Source organism: Cotesia typhae, unplaced genomic scaffold (genome assembly GCF_013202065.1).
Source record: "Cotesia typhae breed Kobodo isofemale line unplaced genomic scaffold, CoteBio_Ctyphae contig_27, whole genome shotgun sequence".
Lineage (NCBI taxonomy): Eukaryota > Metazoa > Arthropoda > Insecta > Hymenoptera > Braconidae > Cotesia > Cotesia typhae.
In genome coordinates, this window is record NW_027423733.1 from 311,919 (window position 1) to 332,424 (window position 20,506).

The following is a 20,506-nucleotide window of genomic DNA, read 5'->3' on the forward strand; positions in this document are numbered from 1 at the left end:
TGTTTTTGCCGGAAAGTTCGGAGGACCAAATTTTCCGGAGTCTCCTAACATACTCGCTCTGGAGAGTTGTTCGGACTTCAGAGACCGCATGCATGCGGTGCTCTTCCATTCCTAGATATCTATACAACTCCCCGGCGTCTAATTGGCTTAAGACGCTCCCATCCACTAATTCCCATCCACTATTATTATTATTATTATTATTATTATTATTATTATTATTATTATTATTATTATTATTATTATTATTATTATTATTATTATTATTATTATTATTATTATTATTATTATTATTATTATTATTATTATTATTATTATTATTATTATTATTATTATTATTATTATTATTATTATTATTATTATTATTATTATTATTATTATTATTATTATTATTATTATTATTATTATTATTATTATTATTATTATTATTATTATTATTATTATTATTATTATTATTATTATTATTATTATTATTATTATTATTATTATTATTATTATTATTATTATTATTATTATTATTATTATTATTATTATTATTATTATTATTATTATTATTATTATTATTATTATTATTATTATTATTATTATTATTATTATTATTATTATTATTATTATTATTATTATTATTATTATTATTATTATTATTATTATTATTATTATTATTATTATTATTATTATTATTATTATTATTATTATTATTATTATTATTATTATTATTATTATTATTATTATTATTATTATTATTATTATTATTATTATTATTATTATTATTATTATTATTATTATTATTATTATTATTATTATTATTATTATTATTATTATTATTATTATTATTATTATTATTATTATTATTATTATTATTATTATTATTATTATTATTATTATTATTATTATTATTATTATTATTATTATTATTATTATTATTATTATTATTATTATTATTATTATTATTATTATTATTATTATTATTATTATTATTATTATTATTATTATTATTATTATTATTATTATTATTATTATTATTATTATTATTATTATTATTATTATTATTATTATTATTATTATTATTATTATTATTATTATTATTATTATTATTATTATTATTATTATTATTATTATTATTATTATTATTATTATTATTATTATTATTATTATTATTATTATTATTATTATTATTATTATTATTATTATTATTATTATTATTATTATTATTATTATTATTATTATTATTATTATTATTATTATTATTATTATTATTATTATTATTATTATTATTATTATTATTATTATTATTATTATTATTATTATTATTATTATTATTATTATTATTATTATTATTATTATTATTATTATTATTATTATTATTATTATTATTATTATTATTATTATTATTATTATTATTATTATTATTATTATTATTATTATTATTATTATTATTATTATTATTATTATTATTATTATTATTATTATTATTATTATTATTATTATTATTATTATTATTATTATTATTATTATTATTATTATTATTATTATTATTATTATTATTATTATTATTATTATTATTATTATTATTATTATTATTATTATTATTATTATTATTATTATTATTATTATTATTATTATTATTATTATTTATTATTATTATTATTATTATTATTATTATTATTATTATTATTATTATTATTATTATTATTATTATTATTATTATTATTATTATTATTATTATTATTATTATTATTATTATTATTATTATTATTATTATTATTATTATTATTATTATTATTATTATTATTATTATTATTATTATTATTATTATTATTATTATTATTATTATTATTATTATTATTATTATTATTATTATTATTATTATTATTATTATTATTATTATTATTATTATTATTATTATTATTATTATTATTATTATTATTATTATTATTATTATTATTATTATTATTATTATTATTATTATTATTATTATTATTATTATTATTATTATTATTATTATTATTATTATTATTATTATTATTATTATTATTATTATTATTATTATTATTATTATTATTATTATTATTATTATTATTATTATTATTATTATTATTATTATTATTATTATTATTATTATTATTATTATTATTATTATTATTATTATTATGGTCTTTCACCTAATTACACTGGTCTGCAAAAAAATGTTTTCTTTCTCCTTCTGGTTTTCATGCATGAATTCTTTATATTTTGTGCTCTAAAAACGGAATTTGACATACAAATAAGTATCACACGTAGATTTTCGATAAATTATTTATTTAATTAAAAAACAAAATTATTATGGTATCAATTATTATAAGAAAATGAAAAATTATTACGGTCGAAGTTTTACAATGAAAAATCTTAAAGTATGATTTTATGATGATAAGATGAAGTTATTTTGTAGTTTTTTTCCTTTTCATTGTTTCCATTGGAGTTTCTCGGCGAAGTGACCAACAGAAATCAGCAAGCATTGCTGCTGACCATTTCCCATTGTAGCGTTTTTCAATCTGCATTATATCTTGATGAAACCTTTCACCATGCTCATCTGATACGGCTCCAAGATTTTCAGGAAAGAAATCCAAATGTGAGTCCAAAAAATGAATCTTGAGTGACATATTGCATCCTAAAGATTTATAAGCAGAAAGAAGCTCCCGAATGATTTGTCGGTAGTTGTCAACTTTGGTATTCCCAAGAAAATTATGACACACTTTCACAAACGCCACCCAAGCTCTTTTTTCTGCTTTGCTCAACTTCGATTCAAAAGCTTCATCTTTCATTAGCTCACGTATCTGCGGACCTACAAAAATTCCTTCCTTCAATTTTGCGTCACTGATTCGAGGAAATTTGGTTTTTAAATATTGAAAACCTACACCATCTTTATTCATCGCTTTCACAAAGTTTTTCATAAGTCCCAACTTTATGTGAAGTGGTGGCAGAAAAATTTTCTCACTTGGCACTAAAGGTTTCTGAGATACATTTTTAAGCCCAGGAGTTAAACTTTTTCTCAGAGGCCAAGATTTTTTTTTGTAATGTTTGTCTCTTGCGCGACTGTCCCATTCACAAAGAAAACAGCAAAACTTTGTGTATCCTCCTTGTAATCCAGTAAGTATGGCGAGGACTTTTAAATCAGCACAAATATTCCATAGGTATTGAGAATATTCAATTTTTTCAAGTAATACCTCTAGGTTTGCATAATTTTCCTTCATGTTTGTAGCATGTGCAACGGGTACAGATGGGTATTTGTTACCATTATGGAGTAGAACGGCTTTTAAGCTTATTTTCGAAGCATCAATAAAAAGTCTCCATTCACTTGAATCTCCTAGAAAACTCAGTTCTTCAAGAAGTTCTGCAGCATCATTACAATATACCAAATCATCTTCTTTGGAGAAGTAACTTGTAAAGTCTTCTTGCCTCGTACGAAAATATGAAACTCTGGTACTTTTGTCCAACAGGTTCCACTGTTTTAATCTTGATCCAAGTAATTGCGCCTCAGATTTTGAAAGTCCCAAGTCTCTAACAAGATCATTTAAGTCACCTTGTTTAAGGAAATGGGGTTCCTTAGATGGACTGGAAGTTCCAGACAAGGTGTATGAAGGAGAAGATGTAACAGCAGAGAGAAAACTCGATTCAGATTGAAGACCAGAGATTTGTTTATTTTCCACCTTCTCATTAACTGGTGGAACTGGAGGTGCAGTGTCTTTGTCGCGAGGAATTGGTCTCTTTGTAGATGGGATGTTTGGGTATACAATCTTATTTTTATTTTTTTTCGAGAACCCTCGTGTTGATGTCATGCAGAAATAACAATCATTTTCATGATTCTGAGGCTCACCCCAAATCATTGGCATTGTAAACGGCATGGATTTGTGACTTCCTTCAAGCCAACCTCTCAACGTTCTTGAGCAGCTATTGCAGCATACTTTTGGTAGCCAGCTTTTATTTCGCTCATCAATAGAAAATCCAAAATATAGGTTATATGCTGTTTTAATAAGATCTGTCATGACATTTCGCTGTGTTTTTAATACAAATTCCCCACAAACGTAGCAAAAACAGTCTGTCGAATTCTTACAACTTCGTGGCATTTTATAACCTAAAATTACATAAAATTTATTTTAAAACAATTTTCAAAGGATTATTTTATATTTATTTACTCTGCTTATGCAACATACACTAACTACACATAAAATACTTAAAACCAATATAGGGAACATAAACTTCATGCAAAACTTACCAAAATAATTGATATAGAATGCAAACAATTAAAAGACGAGTTTTCACTTAATTGTTATAAAGTCACAGCGGATACTGCGCATGCGCGTATGTACTACCATAGAAACCAGCTTCGACACTTTCCACCTTTCTCCTACAACTCGCGAAAACTTATTTTGTGTCTATATACACGGCTTGTAACGTAGACACACAAAAAAATGGAAAAAAACCCAAATTTTTAAAATATAAAAAAAATTCATATAAAAAAATCTAGACGTGATGGAAAAAATCGGCCAACGGGGATCGATTCAGGACATTTGAATTGTCATATTTATGAAAAAATTTTTTAAAGGAGGATTTCATTGCAGACCAGTGTTACTGTTTAATTTGACCAATAGATGACTTGTTGCATGAACACGGAATTTTATAAATTACATTTTTAAAATTAAATGTTTTTGTTGTCACTATTCACATTATTTCTGCAGCTATATTCATGCTGATAGAGTTCTTTTACCTATATACTCTTTAGTTTAACCAATACATGGCTCATTGCACGAATTCGAAATTTTTAAATTATATTTGACCGTTTCAATAATGTGTCTCTATCTTTTAAGCTCAGTATAGATTTGTTCATTTGTTTTAACGATATAAGATGCTGGCTTTTAATTTTCACCTGCATAACAATAAGTAATAAACTATGATAAACCTCTAATATAAGAAAAACGAATTCGATTCTCGTTTTTCTTTTAAGTGTGTGAACTGATTAATCTTATTATTATCATTATATATTCTCTTTGGCCTTGATTAAAACAATTATTGATTGTCTTATCTACTTACAATTAACTGTGGTGATAATTTTGTGTCTTTCGATTGACCCTTGGGATTGAAAAATGATAGTAGAAATATAGGTAAATGATGATAATTCAGTAAAAATATGTAGGTAATAGTGATTACAATGAACCGAACTATATTCAAAATATGCACTTTCAATATGTACTTGGGATACTTCGGCAATGCAACTTAACAATAAAACAGAATAATTGTAACAATCGAATGAATATTAACTAATGTTGATGACAATGTGATCCGTCGATACTTCATTACTAGAGGGTAGGCCTTGATTCGACATAACAGAAACTCCGTGACAGTGTAACTAAAAAACCTTATAAAGTATGAAGAACGATTTTTTATGAGTAATAAAAAATATAAAAAATTAAAGAAAATTAAATGCACTTTTTCAAACTTTCCGATTTGGTATGATATGATCCAATAGATGATATGCCTCTTTGGCATCAGTAACGCAAAATCTTTATCTACCTAGATAATAAAGATAGAGTGGCATTCGATTATTTTTTCTAAAATGATAATGAGCCCAGAGCAATTAACAATTAAAAAAATTAGCTTTTTCTATACAAACAAATTCTGATAAATTTACGTGATCAGTGTAAAGTCACTTCATTCAAGCGTCAATAATTTATCAAAATTTCTTCACCTGGAAATTGTGTCGTCAAAGTTTATTAATAAATATGAAAAAGTATGTATATTTATTTCTAAAAATAACAATAGTCAAATAAGTTATCAAGTATTTACAAAAAACAACTTTATTTTACTTATTTTTAGAAGAAAATTGTATTATCACATTTTCTTTGTATTGGCGTCTAAATATTCCTCTTAAGCTGCTACGAAGCTTACTATACAATTCTCTTCTCACAGTGGCTGTGAATTTTTTACTTAAACATGAAATTGCAGACATTGCAAATATTGAGTTGTACAATAATAGCAATTGGTAATTACTGAGCCATTTTATTTGTCCAAAATCTCCTAGAAGATCAAAATTGGTCATACCTGCAACAATAACATTTGTTGATAAGTTATTTTTTAGCTTATTACTTTGTTGATTGTATAGAATTGTCGCTTATATAATAAACGAAAGTACCTTGAGAAATTGAATTAATAATGCAAATGAATTAGTATTTGACAATTATTGCGTTTTTAAGTCTTTTGAGTTTTAAGAAATATCATGAAACTATTTTAAAACCAAGTATATTTAGTATTGAAAGTATTTATTTATATTATTTGAAATATCAAAATTATCTATTACGTTAGTCAGGTCGTCTAAGGCACAGATCTTAGACTGCCCAATCAACGATAGGGTTATGCTTGAGTTTGAATCACAGCTACAATCATTAGAAGCCGGGAGATACAATAGAAAATCAGAAGAAACGTAAAAGTCCCAAGACAATGAATAAAAAAAATTAATCGACAGCCGAAATAGATGTAGATCTCTCGAATCGAAAAAAAAAAAACAGATCTTTTATTAAATAATATTAATAATTATGTACAACTTCTGTCACAATCAAACAATGACATTAAAACGAATACAAAAGTAAAATTGAATTAAATCTGTCTGAGAAAGAAGGTAGTTACTGGCCTAGAGAAATCGTGAGAATTGCAAATTAGAGTTTATTTAATGAAATTTCAGGTCCAATCAACGAAAATTTTACAAGTTATCGCATTCATTAGTTATGCCGAAAAAAAAGGGTGAAGTTGCCGATTTTTAGGGATTTTTAAAAACTTTCATTTTGCGTTCAATTCTAATTACACGAAAATACAGAGAAAGTGAAAATTTTTGAATTGCTCTCATTTCTATACTATCAACAAAGTCGACTCATCTTAAGCTTAGAAATCGTCCTAAAAATAAGTATGTTACGCTTTATTGAGATTCGCACAGAATTAAGAGAGTTAGAAAAGAAACAAGGCTGATCATTTCTTTGAAATCTACTAAAAACATTAAGAAAACGGTTGATCCTAAGGGCCATCCCTGCTACTTCCCGCTAAATCAGTACTCAAGCGTTCCAAGTTGCACTTATTACGTTTTTAAGATCTCCAAGCTCAAAAGTCTAACAGAGTTCAATAAAACATAATTTTTTGAATGTTCAAACCGCAATAACTTTCGAATGCATAAACTAATTTTCACGCGGTTGATAGCATTCGACGCAATTTTTCAAGCCCCATTAAAGATTTTCGAGTTTAAATTGATCAAGCTTAGAATTTCAAATTAATTACGAAAAAACACTTTTTTTGGTTTTCTTTCGACAACGATAACTCACGAAGGAATCAACCGATTTTTACCTTTTTGATAGCGATCAACGCGGATATTCAGGTTCTAATATTATTCTATTTAATCGAAAACGATTCGAAAAGAAATTTTGAAGTTATGCGAAAAAATCTTTTTTTCGTCTTTCTTTCGTTCGAGATATCTCATGAACGAATCAACCGATTTTGACGAGATTCACGACAATCAACGTAGTTTTTTAAGGTTGAGAGCTGATAAGTTTTTTCAACAGATCAGTACAGCCACTTAGAAGTTATACGAAAAAACCACATTTAGAAACAATTTTTTTTTGCAGTTTTTTTGAGATTTTCCAAAATCTACTGGTTTGAATTGGTCCAAATAGTATTAAAAATCTAAGTTTTTTCTTATCCTTTCGAATGGCCTTAACCGCGATAAAATCAGTCAAAGTGTTCGAAAATTATAGGAGGTTTACATACTTATACTTATACTTATACTTATACTTACACACACACACACACCATATTTAGCCATATATAATAGCTAAATTTGTCATTAAAGACAAATTTGGGAATTAGGGAAATAAAGGGATAAGGGGGAAGGGGAGGACCTTTACTCAATAGGAATTTTCGGTAACTGAAAAAGTAATTCGGACAGCCCAGTTTATTAAATAATACTTTAAAATCTGGGTTCGAATCCCAGTCCGAGCTATTTGAATTTTTTCTCGCATATTCTATACACTCATATTAAGAAGTTCCTCTCCCTAATCCTTAATTCTTAATTAGACAGCCCACAAAAATATCCTGTTACGTGAATGTTGGAACGCTTCACGTAATGATTATCCGTAACTCCTATTCTTCCCCGCTTCAAAGCATTATTTTCGAATTTGAAAAAATGTGAATCGCTTCACGATTTCACACACACACACACACACACACACACACACACACACACACACACACACACACACACACACACACACACACACACACACACACATACACACACAGTGACACCCTCTCGGGAACCGTCGCAACGGCTTCCTAGGACCTTAAAACGTCGAGATATGTTGAAAACTTGATTTTTGCAAAACGGGTTAAAACCAATAACTTCCCGATTTTTGAAATTTTTCAATTATCTTAGCGGAAGAATAAAAAATAATAGAATTTAAAAATTATTTCAGTCTACACTCATTAAAATTAGCCATTTTAATGTCTATTTTAATCATCACACAAACACCAGAAAATAATCAATTACAGATATTATTTCAAAATTCGTGAGTATTCAACAGAATTACAAAATTTCAAGCATAATCGAATCATTTTATATCCTACGAAAAAAATTAAATTTAAAAGATTTTTTTTACTCAATGGGCAGGAAGCGTCAACTTTCAGCCCGCTGCGCTGAACAAAGTAGCTATCTTCTGCCTTCATCGAGCAAAAAAATCTCGGCTTCGCCTCGGCCAACAATCACATATGATCTGAAAAATTTCTTACTTTACTTCCCACGGTGCGTAATATACTATTAGAATTCAGTATAATTCTACAGAATAAAAAGTTTTAAATCTAGAGGAATTCTTCATTGTTTCCAACGAATTTCCAAATTTAAACATTATTTGAGGATTGGAAAGTATTCTGCAGAATTGAAAATTTGAATACAATTCAAATCATATTCTATCCAAGAAAGATAATCAAATAAAGGCATTACTTTAGGATTAAAAAGTATTCGACAGAATCCGAAATTTCGTATGCTAGTTAAATCCTTTTGTATTTTGGAAGTTGAAGGCTATCCCTGCAACTTCCAGCTTATTCTGAACTTAAGCACTCAAAATTACACTTATAACGTTTTTTGATTCTTCGACCTTAAAAATATAATTTTCGTGCCATTTTGAGCTACCGAGCTCGATAGTCTGATAGAAGTTTAATAAGACGGTATTTTTTGAGTTTTCAAACCGCAATGACTTTCGAATGAATGAAGTGATTTTCACCCAGTTGGCGGCATTAGACTCAATTATTGGAGCTTCACAAATAATTTTTCAATTTTGATTGATCGAAATAGGAATTTAAAAGTAATTCCGAAAAAACACCTTTTTTGGTTTTCTTTCGACAACGATAACTCACGGACGAATCAAGTGCTTTTAACTTGCTCGACGGTGATCACAGTGGTTTTTTTTATCGTTGAGTGGTTTTTTGAGTCGAGTCATAACTGCTGATTAGAATTTAGAATTGATCGGCAAAGCCAATTAAATGTAATTGTAAAGAATCCACATTTGAAAAAACTTTTCATAGTAGTTTTTTTGAGATTTCTCAAAATCCATCAATTTGTTATGTCGGACTCAACGTCCGACATTTTTATTTTATAACAAATAGAATTTAATTATTCATAAATAATTTTATGTTCTCATAACTAATTACATACATTTATTTTATTTTTAAAATTTTGTTATCTTCAAACTTATCATCAGTATTTTCAAAAGAAACTTATTTTAAAAATTTAGTTTTTAGTTGGGCCTGACCATACTAAGGGATTTAAGCCTGAACAAATACCCTAATGGAATTTTAAACTTTGTCGAGATCCGAAATAGAAGTTTTCGATAATAAAATAAATGTATATATAAACAATAGTTTAAATAAAATAAAAGTAAATAATGATAAAAGAAAAAAATAAAAAGGAATGTCATGATAATTCTAGTATCAACAGAAAAAAAAATAAATGTTGATGATTTAAGGAATAAAATTTAAGAACTATAATTTAAGTTAAACAAAAAAATAAATAAATAAATGTTTTCTTTTATTTTCGAATAAAATAACGACTTAAATAAAAAGAAAAATTTAGATCTAAGAAACTAATGATAATTTGTAATCTATGCACAAATTAATTTTTATCTAACTAATTTAATATAAAAATTTGGTCACAGTAAATAATTTAATGTAAAATAGTACACATGTATGTCTTTGTCTATGCATAAATGCGCTTACGTATACACAAACACATAGATGTATAATAGAGCATATGAGTAAAGGAGAAGCGATATTGTACTCTGACCCAAGTAGAGGAGACTCATACAACAATATAGAAAAATCTAAGAGAGAGGGCAAGGGCTCAAGGAAATAGAAAAATAACACGGGTCAACATGAAATTTGACTTTGATTGCAAAGCATTAAATTTCGGTAGTTTAGGTCGTAATAAGACGGAAAAAAAATATATGGCATGAAAAACTTTGCTTTTGTGCTTAGAAGACTGATTGAACGAAATTTTTAAAAATCTCGGATTTTAATTTTTGATTGAAAATAAAACTATTGAAATAAAAATGTTTATTATTTTTATTAAGTTTTACTATCAAATTAGCTTACAGAAAAGTGGAAAATAACTTAAAAGTGCTCACTTTTACTTTTTCTTTTATGTTCATAGCTACTTTCTCTCAATAAACCCCAAATATAGTCGCCCATCATGTTTTCATTGTATTGGCCTTGATAGCGTTGTTCAAAATTCATGATGTCCTGATGGAAACGTTCTCCTTGCTCTTCGGAATAGGCTCCCATATTGTTTTTAAATTTATCCAAATGAGCATGCAGCATATGTACTTTTAATGACATCCTGCAGCCCATGGCCTTAAAATTTGTAAGCATATCCTCAACCAACTTTTCGTAGTTTTCAGCTTTATTATTTCCTAAAAATCCAGAAACTACTACTTTAAAACTGTTCCAACTTGCTTTTTGAGTACGATTCAGCAACGTTGGAAATTTTTCATCGGCGAAAATCTGTCTTATTTGCGGACTAACAAAAACCCCAGCTTTAACCTTTGCTTCCGATAACTTCGGAAAAAATTTTTTTAAGTATCCAAAAGCTTCTGAAGTTTCATCCAGTTTTTTAACAAATTGTTTCATCAACCCTAACTTAATGTGCAAAGGCGGCATTAACACCTATTCCGCTTCAACAATCGGCTCAAATTTGACGTTCTGTTTTCCGACACACAATTCTGTTCTTACATGCCATGACCGTTGAATATAGTGTTTAGAATCCGCTCTGCTATCCCACAAGCACAAATAACACGGATACTTTGTATCAAACAAATTATGATCCAGGAGACAACACGACGTGCGGATAATAATTTAGCTCAACTTGTAAGTACGCACCAAAAAGGAACTTGAACCAAGGCGCTAGATCCACACTCCTCGCACTATGCGAGCTCCCGCGTGTCTGTCGATCTTTATTTTCACGAAAAACTATGAAGCCCTGTGTCCGATCACGAGGGCCTCTCAAGCCGTTTACTAAAATCTACTAGCTTTCCTACTCGCGACCGATATCATAGGGCACCACCCATGCGAGTAAGGACTATGATATATTACTAATAATCAATATCATGCTTCTGCATTTTCTTTATTAGCTGTCCCGATACCCATCGTTGGACCTTGGTTTTAAATGCAAAAACAAGCTCATAATATGACTATACCCTATTTGACAAAGACCTACGGCGACATACAAATATACAATAATAATTAAATAAAATTATAACAGTTCAATATTAACATCGGAAATAAAAATCAACTTAATTACTTATGAACTCATTATAGTAGTATATTTATTCTTAAATATAATAATAATAAATGAAATACAATAAATGAAATAATAAAATTAATACAAAATAGTCAAATTTTAGAGATACACCGAGTGTGGATCTGTTGCCAATACTAGGTGCAGAGAGGATGCACACGGGAATAAAATTCGTTTGACAAATCTATAGGAACTACAGTTCAAAAACGAGAAATTTCTATTAACGCCTCCGCAAACCTCTTTGGAGGAGAAATTTTTTAAAATTCGTTCTTTGCTAACCTCTACATGTCAAAAGTAATATTCCTACCAAATTTCAAGTTTCTACGTCTGATGGTTTTAAAGATATCGTGATGGGTATATCTATAGATATATAAGTCTTTTATATCTATATAGAAAGTTATTTCCATTTTTACTGTTATTTACATTAACCCTCTGAGCCTTGCAGGTGTTTCCCCCACTCTTGGTGAAATGTCTCTTTCTACATTTACTTTACCCGCTCCCTAATCCAACGCCCCACGTAGCACTTAGTCCAAGTTCGGGCTCAGAGGGTAAAGGTAGTACCTTCGTGAAAAGCATATTTCAAGAAACTCATAGAATTTTTTTCATCGAAAGATAAATATATTAATAATTTACCAACAAAATTTTAGATCAATTTATCGCACCATTTTTGAGTAATTATTTTTCGAAACTGCATCTTTTACACATAGAGGTATAGAGAGATGGTAAATTTAGAATAAAACTAGAATTCAAATTTTCGCGCGCAAGCGCGCGCCTTACTATAGCGTTTACATATATTTTCATGCTCATGATATATTCGACCAATCACGTTACGAATAGTTTGATGCCACATACATTTCATCTCAATTTTATTATGGGATCATCTCTACCACTCGATTGATGCAAATAGATTTCATACAAATTTTACCATCTCTCTATACATCTACGTGTAAAAAATGCAATTTCGAAAATTCATCATTCAAAAACGGTGGGGTAAATTGATTTGAAATGTCGGTAGAGAATTATTAATATATTTATCTTTCGATCAAAAAAATTCTATTAGTTTCTTAAAATATGCTTTTCACGGAGGTACTACTTTAATTATAACAGAACAAAAACAAAAATTTTACAGATTTTTAACTTCCCCCACAATCTCCTCTGGGGCTGACATTCTGCAGAATCTAATAGTAAGCGACCTTAATTTAACAAATATGAAATTTTAAGTCTCTGGAAGTTTTAGTTGAGAATTTTGATTTTTTTTCTCTTTACTAGCGCCCCCGTAACCGATATCGGCATTTACACTTTATTTAATACATTCTGGTTTGCTTTTAACAAAGCTCAAAAAATTTCTCTCTAAATTTCAAGTTTAAAAGAGGTAAAATTCAAAACTTAGTTTTTTATGATTTTTTCTGACCATAAACTCCCCGGCTATACACTTCGGACATTCAACACTGATAAAAAAGTTAGCCGATCTATTGTCAATGTATCCTCTACATGGATGCAAAATTTCAATTCGATCGTATGTATAAGTTTAATAGTTTCAACAAAACAACCGTAAAAAACTATAGATTTATATGTTAGTATAAATTATTTTGGTGTAATTTAATTGTTTATCGTCAGTAAGTTGTCTTACCAACTAGTGTTACTTCCGGAGTAATAGCTGAAATTGATTATTCATTGATCGAGCTTCGGGTTTGCGCAGTCCCTGAGTTACCGACTCATAGCAAGCAACGGTTCAAGTTAGAATTCGAAGCTTACCGCGTTTTGACTTAAAGTAAAAATTGAACATTATGGAAGCGAATTCGGAATAATACTAATAGATTATTGCGATTCTTATCAAATTATCGGCGATTGAGCGAAATTGAGTTACTATTGCGAATAATTCACTGACGACGGGTGATTATTTAAATAATTACGACGCTGTAAGGTGAAAGTTACAATATTTGTGTATTTATTGCTCTTTTTTGTGTTTCTGAAGAGGACTTATTGTTTTATCAATTATTGATTGAAATTATGATTTGATTCAATGATTGTTATTAAATAGAAAAATTTATCTATTTTATAATAGTAGTCATATTGGCGGGCGATTGAAGTTTTTTTGGGGCAGTTAATTCAGTTTTGCTAGTCACATGGTCAGTTATTGTTATTGATTGCGTTCTGGTTTTGTTAAATTTTTTTTGGTGTATTTAAATAATTATTATTATTTAATAATTAATTCTACTTTTTGAATGTTTTTTCTTATGAATGAGTTTTGAATAGCGCGCTGCTAGTTGACGACGACGTTTTGATTTTTTCGTTAATTTCTGAACCAATACCATTTATTTACTGTCAATAAATTTGTTATCAATTTTGTTAACGTACTGCAAATTACCAAGTGTATTTTTCAAGTATATTTCTCGTTCTTATTTGATTAAGTAGTTCTCTTATTACCCTGTACTCCGACGAAGAGTCACAGAACGAAGCAGCCGAAAACGTCGTGATTGGAGCAGAGCTCCTGGCGCTCAACAGAAGGCTAGGCAGGTAGGCCAGGTTATATTTCTTTCTAGATACCAAAAAATTCGAAAAATATAAAAATTTTTTCACATTTAAATCTTAAAATAATCAGTAATTGATGTAAATATCAATTATCAACACTCATCTAACAAATGATATTTTTTCAACTAACGGCAAAACCAACAACTTTTCAATTTTTTAAAATCATTGATTTTCTTAGCGGGAAATTAAACAAGTACACTTCATTTTCCATACTAAAGTATTTAATCCATAAAATGTTACAATTATTTCTGTTATGTAATTTATATGCATGGTTTAACACACTAGATATCAATTAGATTAAGTCAATCAATAATTACAAGTGAGTACCAGTTTTTCAATCTTAACTCAATTATTTTAGTACGTGCATTAATGTAATATATGCAGATTAACCCTTCGTTGGTCGTTTTTTTTTTAGTTTCTCGCTGGCATTATAGAGAGTCTCTATAACTTAAGTAGTTGTTGGGCGGCGATTTGCTTAAAGTACGACCAACGAAAAGATAATCTTTCGTAACTTACGTTGAATTTATGATTTTTTGTCGCTCGGCACTTACATTGGTATTTTCATTTTCATCTTCTACATTTACAGTCATATTCATTGAGTCGTTGTTATCAATATTATTTTTATTATTATGTTAAATATTTGAAATATTTATTCAAGATAAATATTAAAGATTTCAAATATTTATTCAAAATGAAATTATGCAAAGTGCATGCTGCGAAAATCATTTTGATGCCATTTTAACAGACTGAATGTTTAAGTATTGTAGTCTTCGAATTTTTCTTTTCGATAACCCAACAGATCGCTCGATTATTAATCAAGATGACGCATATCTGGTATTCTAATTGATTCGACATCTAATGAGATGACCATTGTCATTAAAAGGCGTTGAAAGTTTCAACATTAATGGATACGCAGCATCACCCTGTATATACTGGCTAGGTTGTGATTGGGGATTTTTTTGATGAAATAAAATAAATTAAACATATCGGACTTCAAGAAATAAGTGGTTTTTCTCAAAAAAAGGCGAACATTTCTTAAAGTTTATCATGTTAAGACTTTTTTATATTAATTTTCCACAAAAAAAATTGAAAATTTTCAAAAATCGGGAAGTTATTGGTTTCACCCCGTTTTTCGAAAATCGAGTTCTCATCAGATCTTGACGGTTCGAAGTTCTAGGAAGCTTCCCTAAATGTTTTCGCGATGATGTCCGTATGCCTGTGTGTGTGTGTGTGTGGGGGGGGGTGACCCTTTTGTAACTTTTGAACGGCTTGACCGATTTCATTGCGGTTGGTGCCATTCAAAAAGTCTTCGCCAAACTTAGATTTCCTGAAAATTTGAACCGATTCAGATGGATAGATTTCGAAAAAATGCAAAAAAAGTGAAAAAAAAGTTGTTCTTTTTTCATTTTTTTCAAATATCTCCGAATTGGCTGAACCGATCGACTTCAAAAACTGATCAGCTCTTAACTTTGAAAACCCCCATCGATGGCCACCAAAAACGTCGAAATCGATTGATGCGTTAGTGAGATATCGTTGTCGAAAAAAATCGAAAAAGTGCTTTTTTGTAATAACTTCGAAAGTTTTTATCAGATTAATTTTTTTGTTCTAAATTTTTCATAGAACTTAAAAAACTACATCGATCGCCATCAACCGCGTGATAAATGGTTGATTCATTCCAAAGTCATAGCAGTTTAAAAATTAAAGAAATCGTGTTTTATCAAATTCTTATAAGACTTTTGAGCTTGAAGAACTCATAAGCATAAAACAACTACTTTTTCTATGGAGCTAAAAAAACTACATCGATTGCCGCAAACCGCGTGAAAATCGGTTGATTCATTCGAAAGTGATTCACGTTTGACATTCAAAAAATTGTGCTTTATTAAACTGTGTAACAGTTTTACCTGCTCAGGTTGGCCCCTAATCAATTGATAAATAAACTAACAAATTAACAAACAACGATAATTATCAAGGCGCCACCAGGTTTTTTCATAACGGGTCCTGGAACCGGTCCAGAGCTGAGAATTCTTTATCTTAGGGTAGAGTGAGTGGAGGAAGGTGCTGTTGAATAATAAACAAATTATTAACAATCTGATCAGTTTTATTAACAATAAAAATTAACAAAAGAAACGCTTATATAAGATTAACTAAATTCACTTACACGTTTACACTATAATTAATTAAAACTTATCAACTATAGCCTAACTATCGACTAACCAGGACCAACTTAAAAACTATAGCCTAACTGTCGGCTAACCAGAACCAACAAATTACTCTGCACAAAGACAACAGTGTGACAGAGATTGTCTAGCCTAACTATCGGCTATCCAGAACCAACTAAATACTATTAACACTCTCTATCACACATAACCCACACTTTGGGGTTATGTGAATGACTTTATTTTATAAATTTTATTTTATTTAAAAAGAATTGAAATTAATTAAATTGAATCAGAATTTCTTAATTAAATTATTTAATCATTTGTATCAATTAAACAATAATTTTCAATTAACAATTCAATTTTAATTAACTTGAACTAACAATCAACTTCCCAAATTCCGATCGCTAATTTTAAATTCGGTATTAAGGTATTAAATAGATTAAAATTCTTCATTAACTAATTGTCATGGTCTTAATAACATAATAATGATTATTTAATACGATAGAGATTAATACCCTCAATTAATTTTTGACAATTAAACTAATCACGATATAAATTTTACAATCAAGTTCAAAATTATTAACATAGAATTAATGATGTAAATTAATTAATTATAACTGATTTTTCCTGTGAAATTTTCAACTCAAAACTAATTAATTTCTTGGACTTAATGTCCACGCTATTAATATTTAATTTTTAGTAAATTTTTATTTTATCTAATCCACGGACTTAATCCCGAGATAAATTAATTTTCACGTAGAATAAATTTACAATATAAAATACTTTCAATAATTAATTCCTAATATAATTTTCAATAAAATCTTAATAATTTTCTTAATTGTAAAAATTAACAAAAGTCGAAACATTCATTTTCTTTAGCTAGAACATTCGCTAGTTTAGTTGTCTTTGACCTTGGGTGTTGGGAATTTACTGCGACACAAAAAATATGTCGACGCTCGACTGAAAATTTCACGAGTAAAATGCTTGTCGATTATTTTTCAAGCAACAAAGTTAATCACTTTTTCTTGACTTAATTGTTATAAAATTATAACAATTAGTTAAACGAATTTTCTAGATGTTAATAAGTTTAATTGATTAGTTTTATTTATTAAATTTTTCCCGCAAGGTCGATTGAGTGACTCTCGGGTATAAGCCCCCATGAAAATCATTCAATTCAAACTAGCAAATGTTTAACTATTAATTATTGATAAAAATTATATATAAAATAATAAATTAAGAAGAGGTAAAATGGACCGAGTGTAAACCGCGGTCCACTTTCCGCCCACGGAGTAAAATTTGGTACCTTAATCACTGTCGCTGAAAATTCTAAGATTTTGAAAAATTTTGCTATATTTCGACTATACTCGTCGAGCTGAGTCGAAAAATGCATATTGTTCAAAAGTTTATAAGTGTGTATATATATATTTTATAACAAAATTATATTATTTTCTGTACGTAAATGAAATCTACTTCCATTTCGGCTGCCGAATGGTCTTTTGTTTTTTCTGAAAACTACATCGAAAAACATAAATTTGGAAAACAAATATACTCATAAGTTAATAACGGAAAAATTTATAGCTATTTAAAAATAAATCAGTGGTTTTTTTTTCAAATTGTAACTTTTCTTGGGTTAGGTTAAAAACATTTTTAAAAATTCTGAAAACCATTCTTCATAGGGCAAAAAAGACAGGAAAATTTCAACCAAATCAAAAGGGGTCAGGTTCGAAAGTGGTCGATTGGACAGGCCATGGCGCATATAAATTAATAAAACACACTCTCATGATGGAAATAATGTTGAGATGACAAATTGAATCCACAGCTTTTTATCGGACTGAATCCATGTCTGGCACTAAATATTTTATAATACCACTAGCGGATCCGACAGACATTGGATACACGTCCTATTCACGTCTCAAATTTAAAAATTATAAGCATATTTGAATAATTTGTTACAATTTGGACTGTTTAGATGAGAATTTTTATTAAAACGTTGTAATAAGTTTCATTAAAATCGGTCTAGCTGTTTAGGAGAAGTTCGGTGACAAACAAATAAACAGAAGAAATATATGTGGATTAACATTCAAGGATTTGACATCAAATTTCAAATGATTCCAAATGGCTAATTAAACGCATTCGAATGCACCTTACCTTAGCTCAGAATCCGTAAGCTGAGAATCACTTTTTTTGGTTATTAGTACTTTGGAATTTGATATCATTTCACATGTGTAAAATGATAGATGCTTTCGTCACCGTTAAACTTCTTCCGATAGAACTGATTGCTTCTTATCATCTTTGTTTAAACGCCCTGATAGCCACATTTACTATACAAATACTTATAGTGTAGTAAGTTTATTCTAAGCTAACGTTAAGTTCACTTCAAGACTTGTACACTAAAACTTATGTAAAACATGTGTTGAAGTTGTATAGTAAATTAACGTTAATCAACGACCGCAATTTAAATCTAAGTTTCAACCAACTTTTAATTTGTAAACAAATTAATGTTAAGTGGGAATGATTTTTTTTTTAATTACGGTAGCTTGAACTGTAAGTTTAATAGGAAAATCAATGTTGCTTCTATTTGGACCTTGTATTTATTTGGATCTTCAAGTTGATTATAAGACACGTTATAAAACTAAGATTTAAAAAAATTATTTGCAAGTTAAATGTAAATCACTTCTTACTAGTGATGTGAAGTCAAGAAAATTGCTCGTCATTTGACGTCAATTGACCAACTCGAGAAATGAACGTTGGTAATTTTTTAAAAGGCGGCTCCCGCTGACCAAAAAATGACCAAAAATTTTCTGACGGTCAATTCACATCTGATTTAATGTTCTAGGCAGGTTTGTTTCCTAAAACCTCTCGATTTAACAAAAAATTAAAGTTTACAAGTGTCTTAACAGCTGAAGATTGTTAAAAACTATTGTTAATGGTTATTTGATTGAAATTCGAAAAATTTGTGTTATTTTTCTTCATAAATGCTCAAAAATATTGAAACACTAAATTTTTATTTCTTTGAAAAATTTAATTATCCAGGCCACTAAACCTCGCGGAGAAGGAAAAATCGCCTAGATTTCGTTATAATTTTAGTCCACTACCCTGGGATATTCCGCTCCCGTGTATTAATGATTGTCTTTGTTTTTAATAGATTGATTAAATAATTTTCGGACAGAAGTTCCCACGTGTGCCAGTTAACTTATTTTAATTACTTACAAATTTTACTGCAAAGATGGTCCTTCGTCCTTGACTGACTTTGTAGGTGGTTATATGGAATTACGCAGAGTAGACGTTGATGGTTGATAAATGAAGATTGATTAGCGATAAAATTATGACAAAACTTAACTTTATTTTACTAAATCGACATTTTGAATAAATTTATTATACTCGGTAACGAAGTACAATAAATTAGTTGTATGAATATTTTATTGATATTCGAAGTTATAGGTGATTAATTGTTGATAATAAATGCAATGATATTAGTTTAACGCAAAATAATAATATTAACGATATTATAAACTTATTAATTATAAACTTATTAATTAAATAGTAGATTCGATAGATTTTAGTAATTTTAGTGAGTAATCACCTATTAGTGGTAAGAGTAGTATAGTGGTAAAAAATGTACTTGAGAATCTAGCGTGGTGGTTAATACCGGGGGATAGATCGAAGTGTCGATCACCGCTCAAGTATTAGGGTTCGTGACCGTTTTCCTCTCCTCGTGCCGTTTTGTGACGTCACGGGACTACCTATTATTTTAGCTAGTGTCGGCAACGAAAATTTCGAGTGGTAGTTCGCCAGGCTGATAAAGTCGGGACATTTTGTAGTGTCTCAATCCTCCCTGCCAAGCCAAGACTACCCCGTCAATTTTTGAACCGAGCTAGCTCTTTAGAAGAATCGGTGAATCGTGACCAGATTTAAGGGTAATAGGATGATAGGAGTTAGTGGTGAGTAATCACCTAGTAAG

General features: G+C 28.4%; 1 protein-coding gene across 7 annotated transcripts in view; it reads right to left on the reverse strand.

Annotated features, from left to right (window-relative positions):
• Positions 1 to 5,753: 5,753 nt before the first annotated feature.
• Lili (LMBR1-like protein lilipod) overlaps positions 5,754 to 20,506 on the reverse strand; it is a 184,796-nt gene continuing 170,043 nt past the window's right edge. For 4 of the 7 annotated variants that reach the window (XM_074240325.1, XM_074240322.1, XM_074240321.1 and 1 more), the window contains one exon: positions 5,755 to 6,072. In XM_074240325.1, the coding sequence (XP_074096426.1) occupies positions 5,834 to 6,072 (239 nt within the window). In that variant the 3' untranslated portion in view covers positions 5,755 to 5,833. Of the gene's footprint in view, positions 6,073 to 20,506 lie in introns of all 7 variants that reach the window. The other 3 variants (XM_074240327.1, XM_074240326.1, XM_074240328.1) reach the window with 3 other exon arrangements.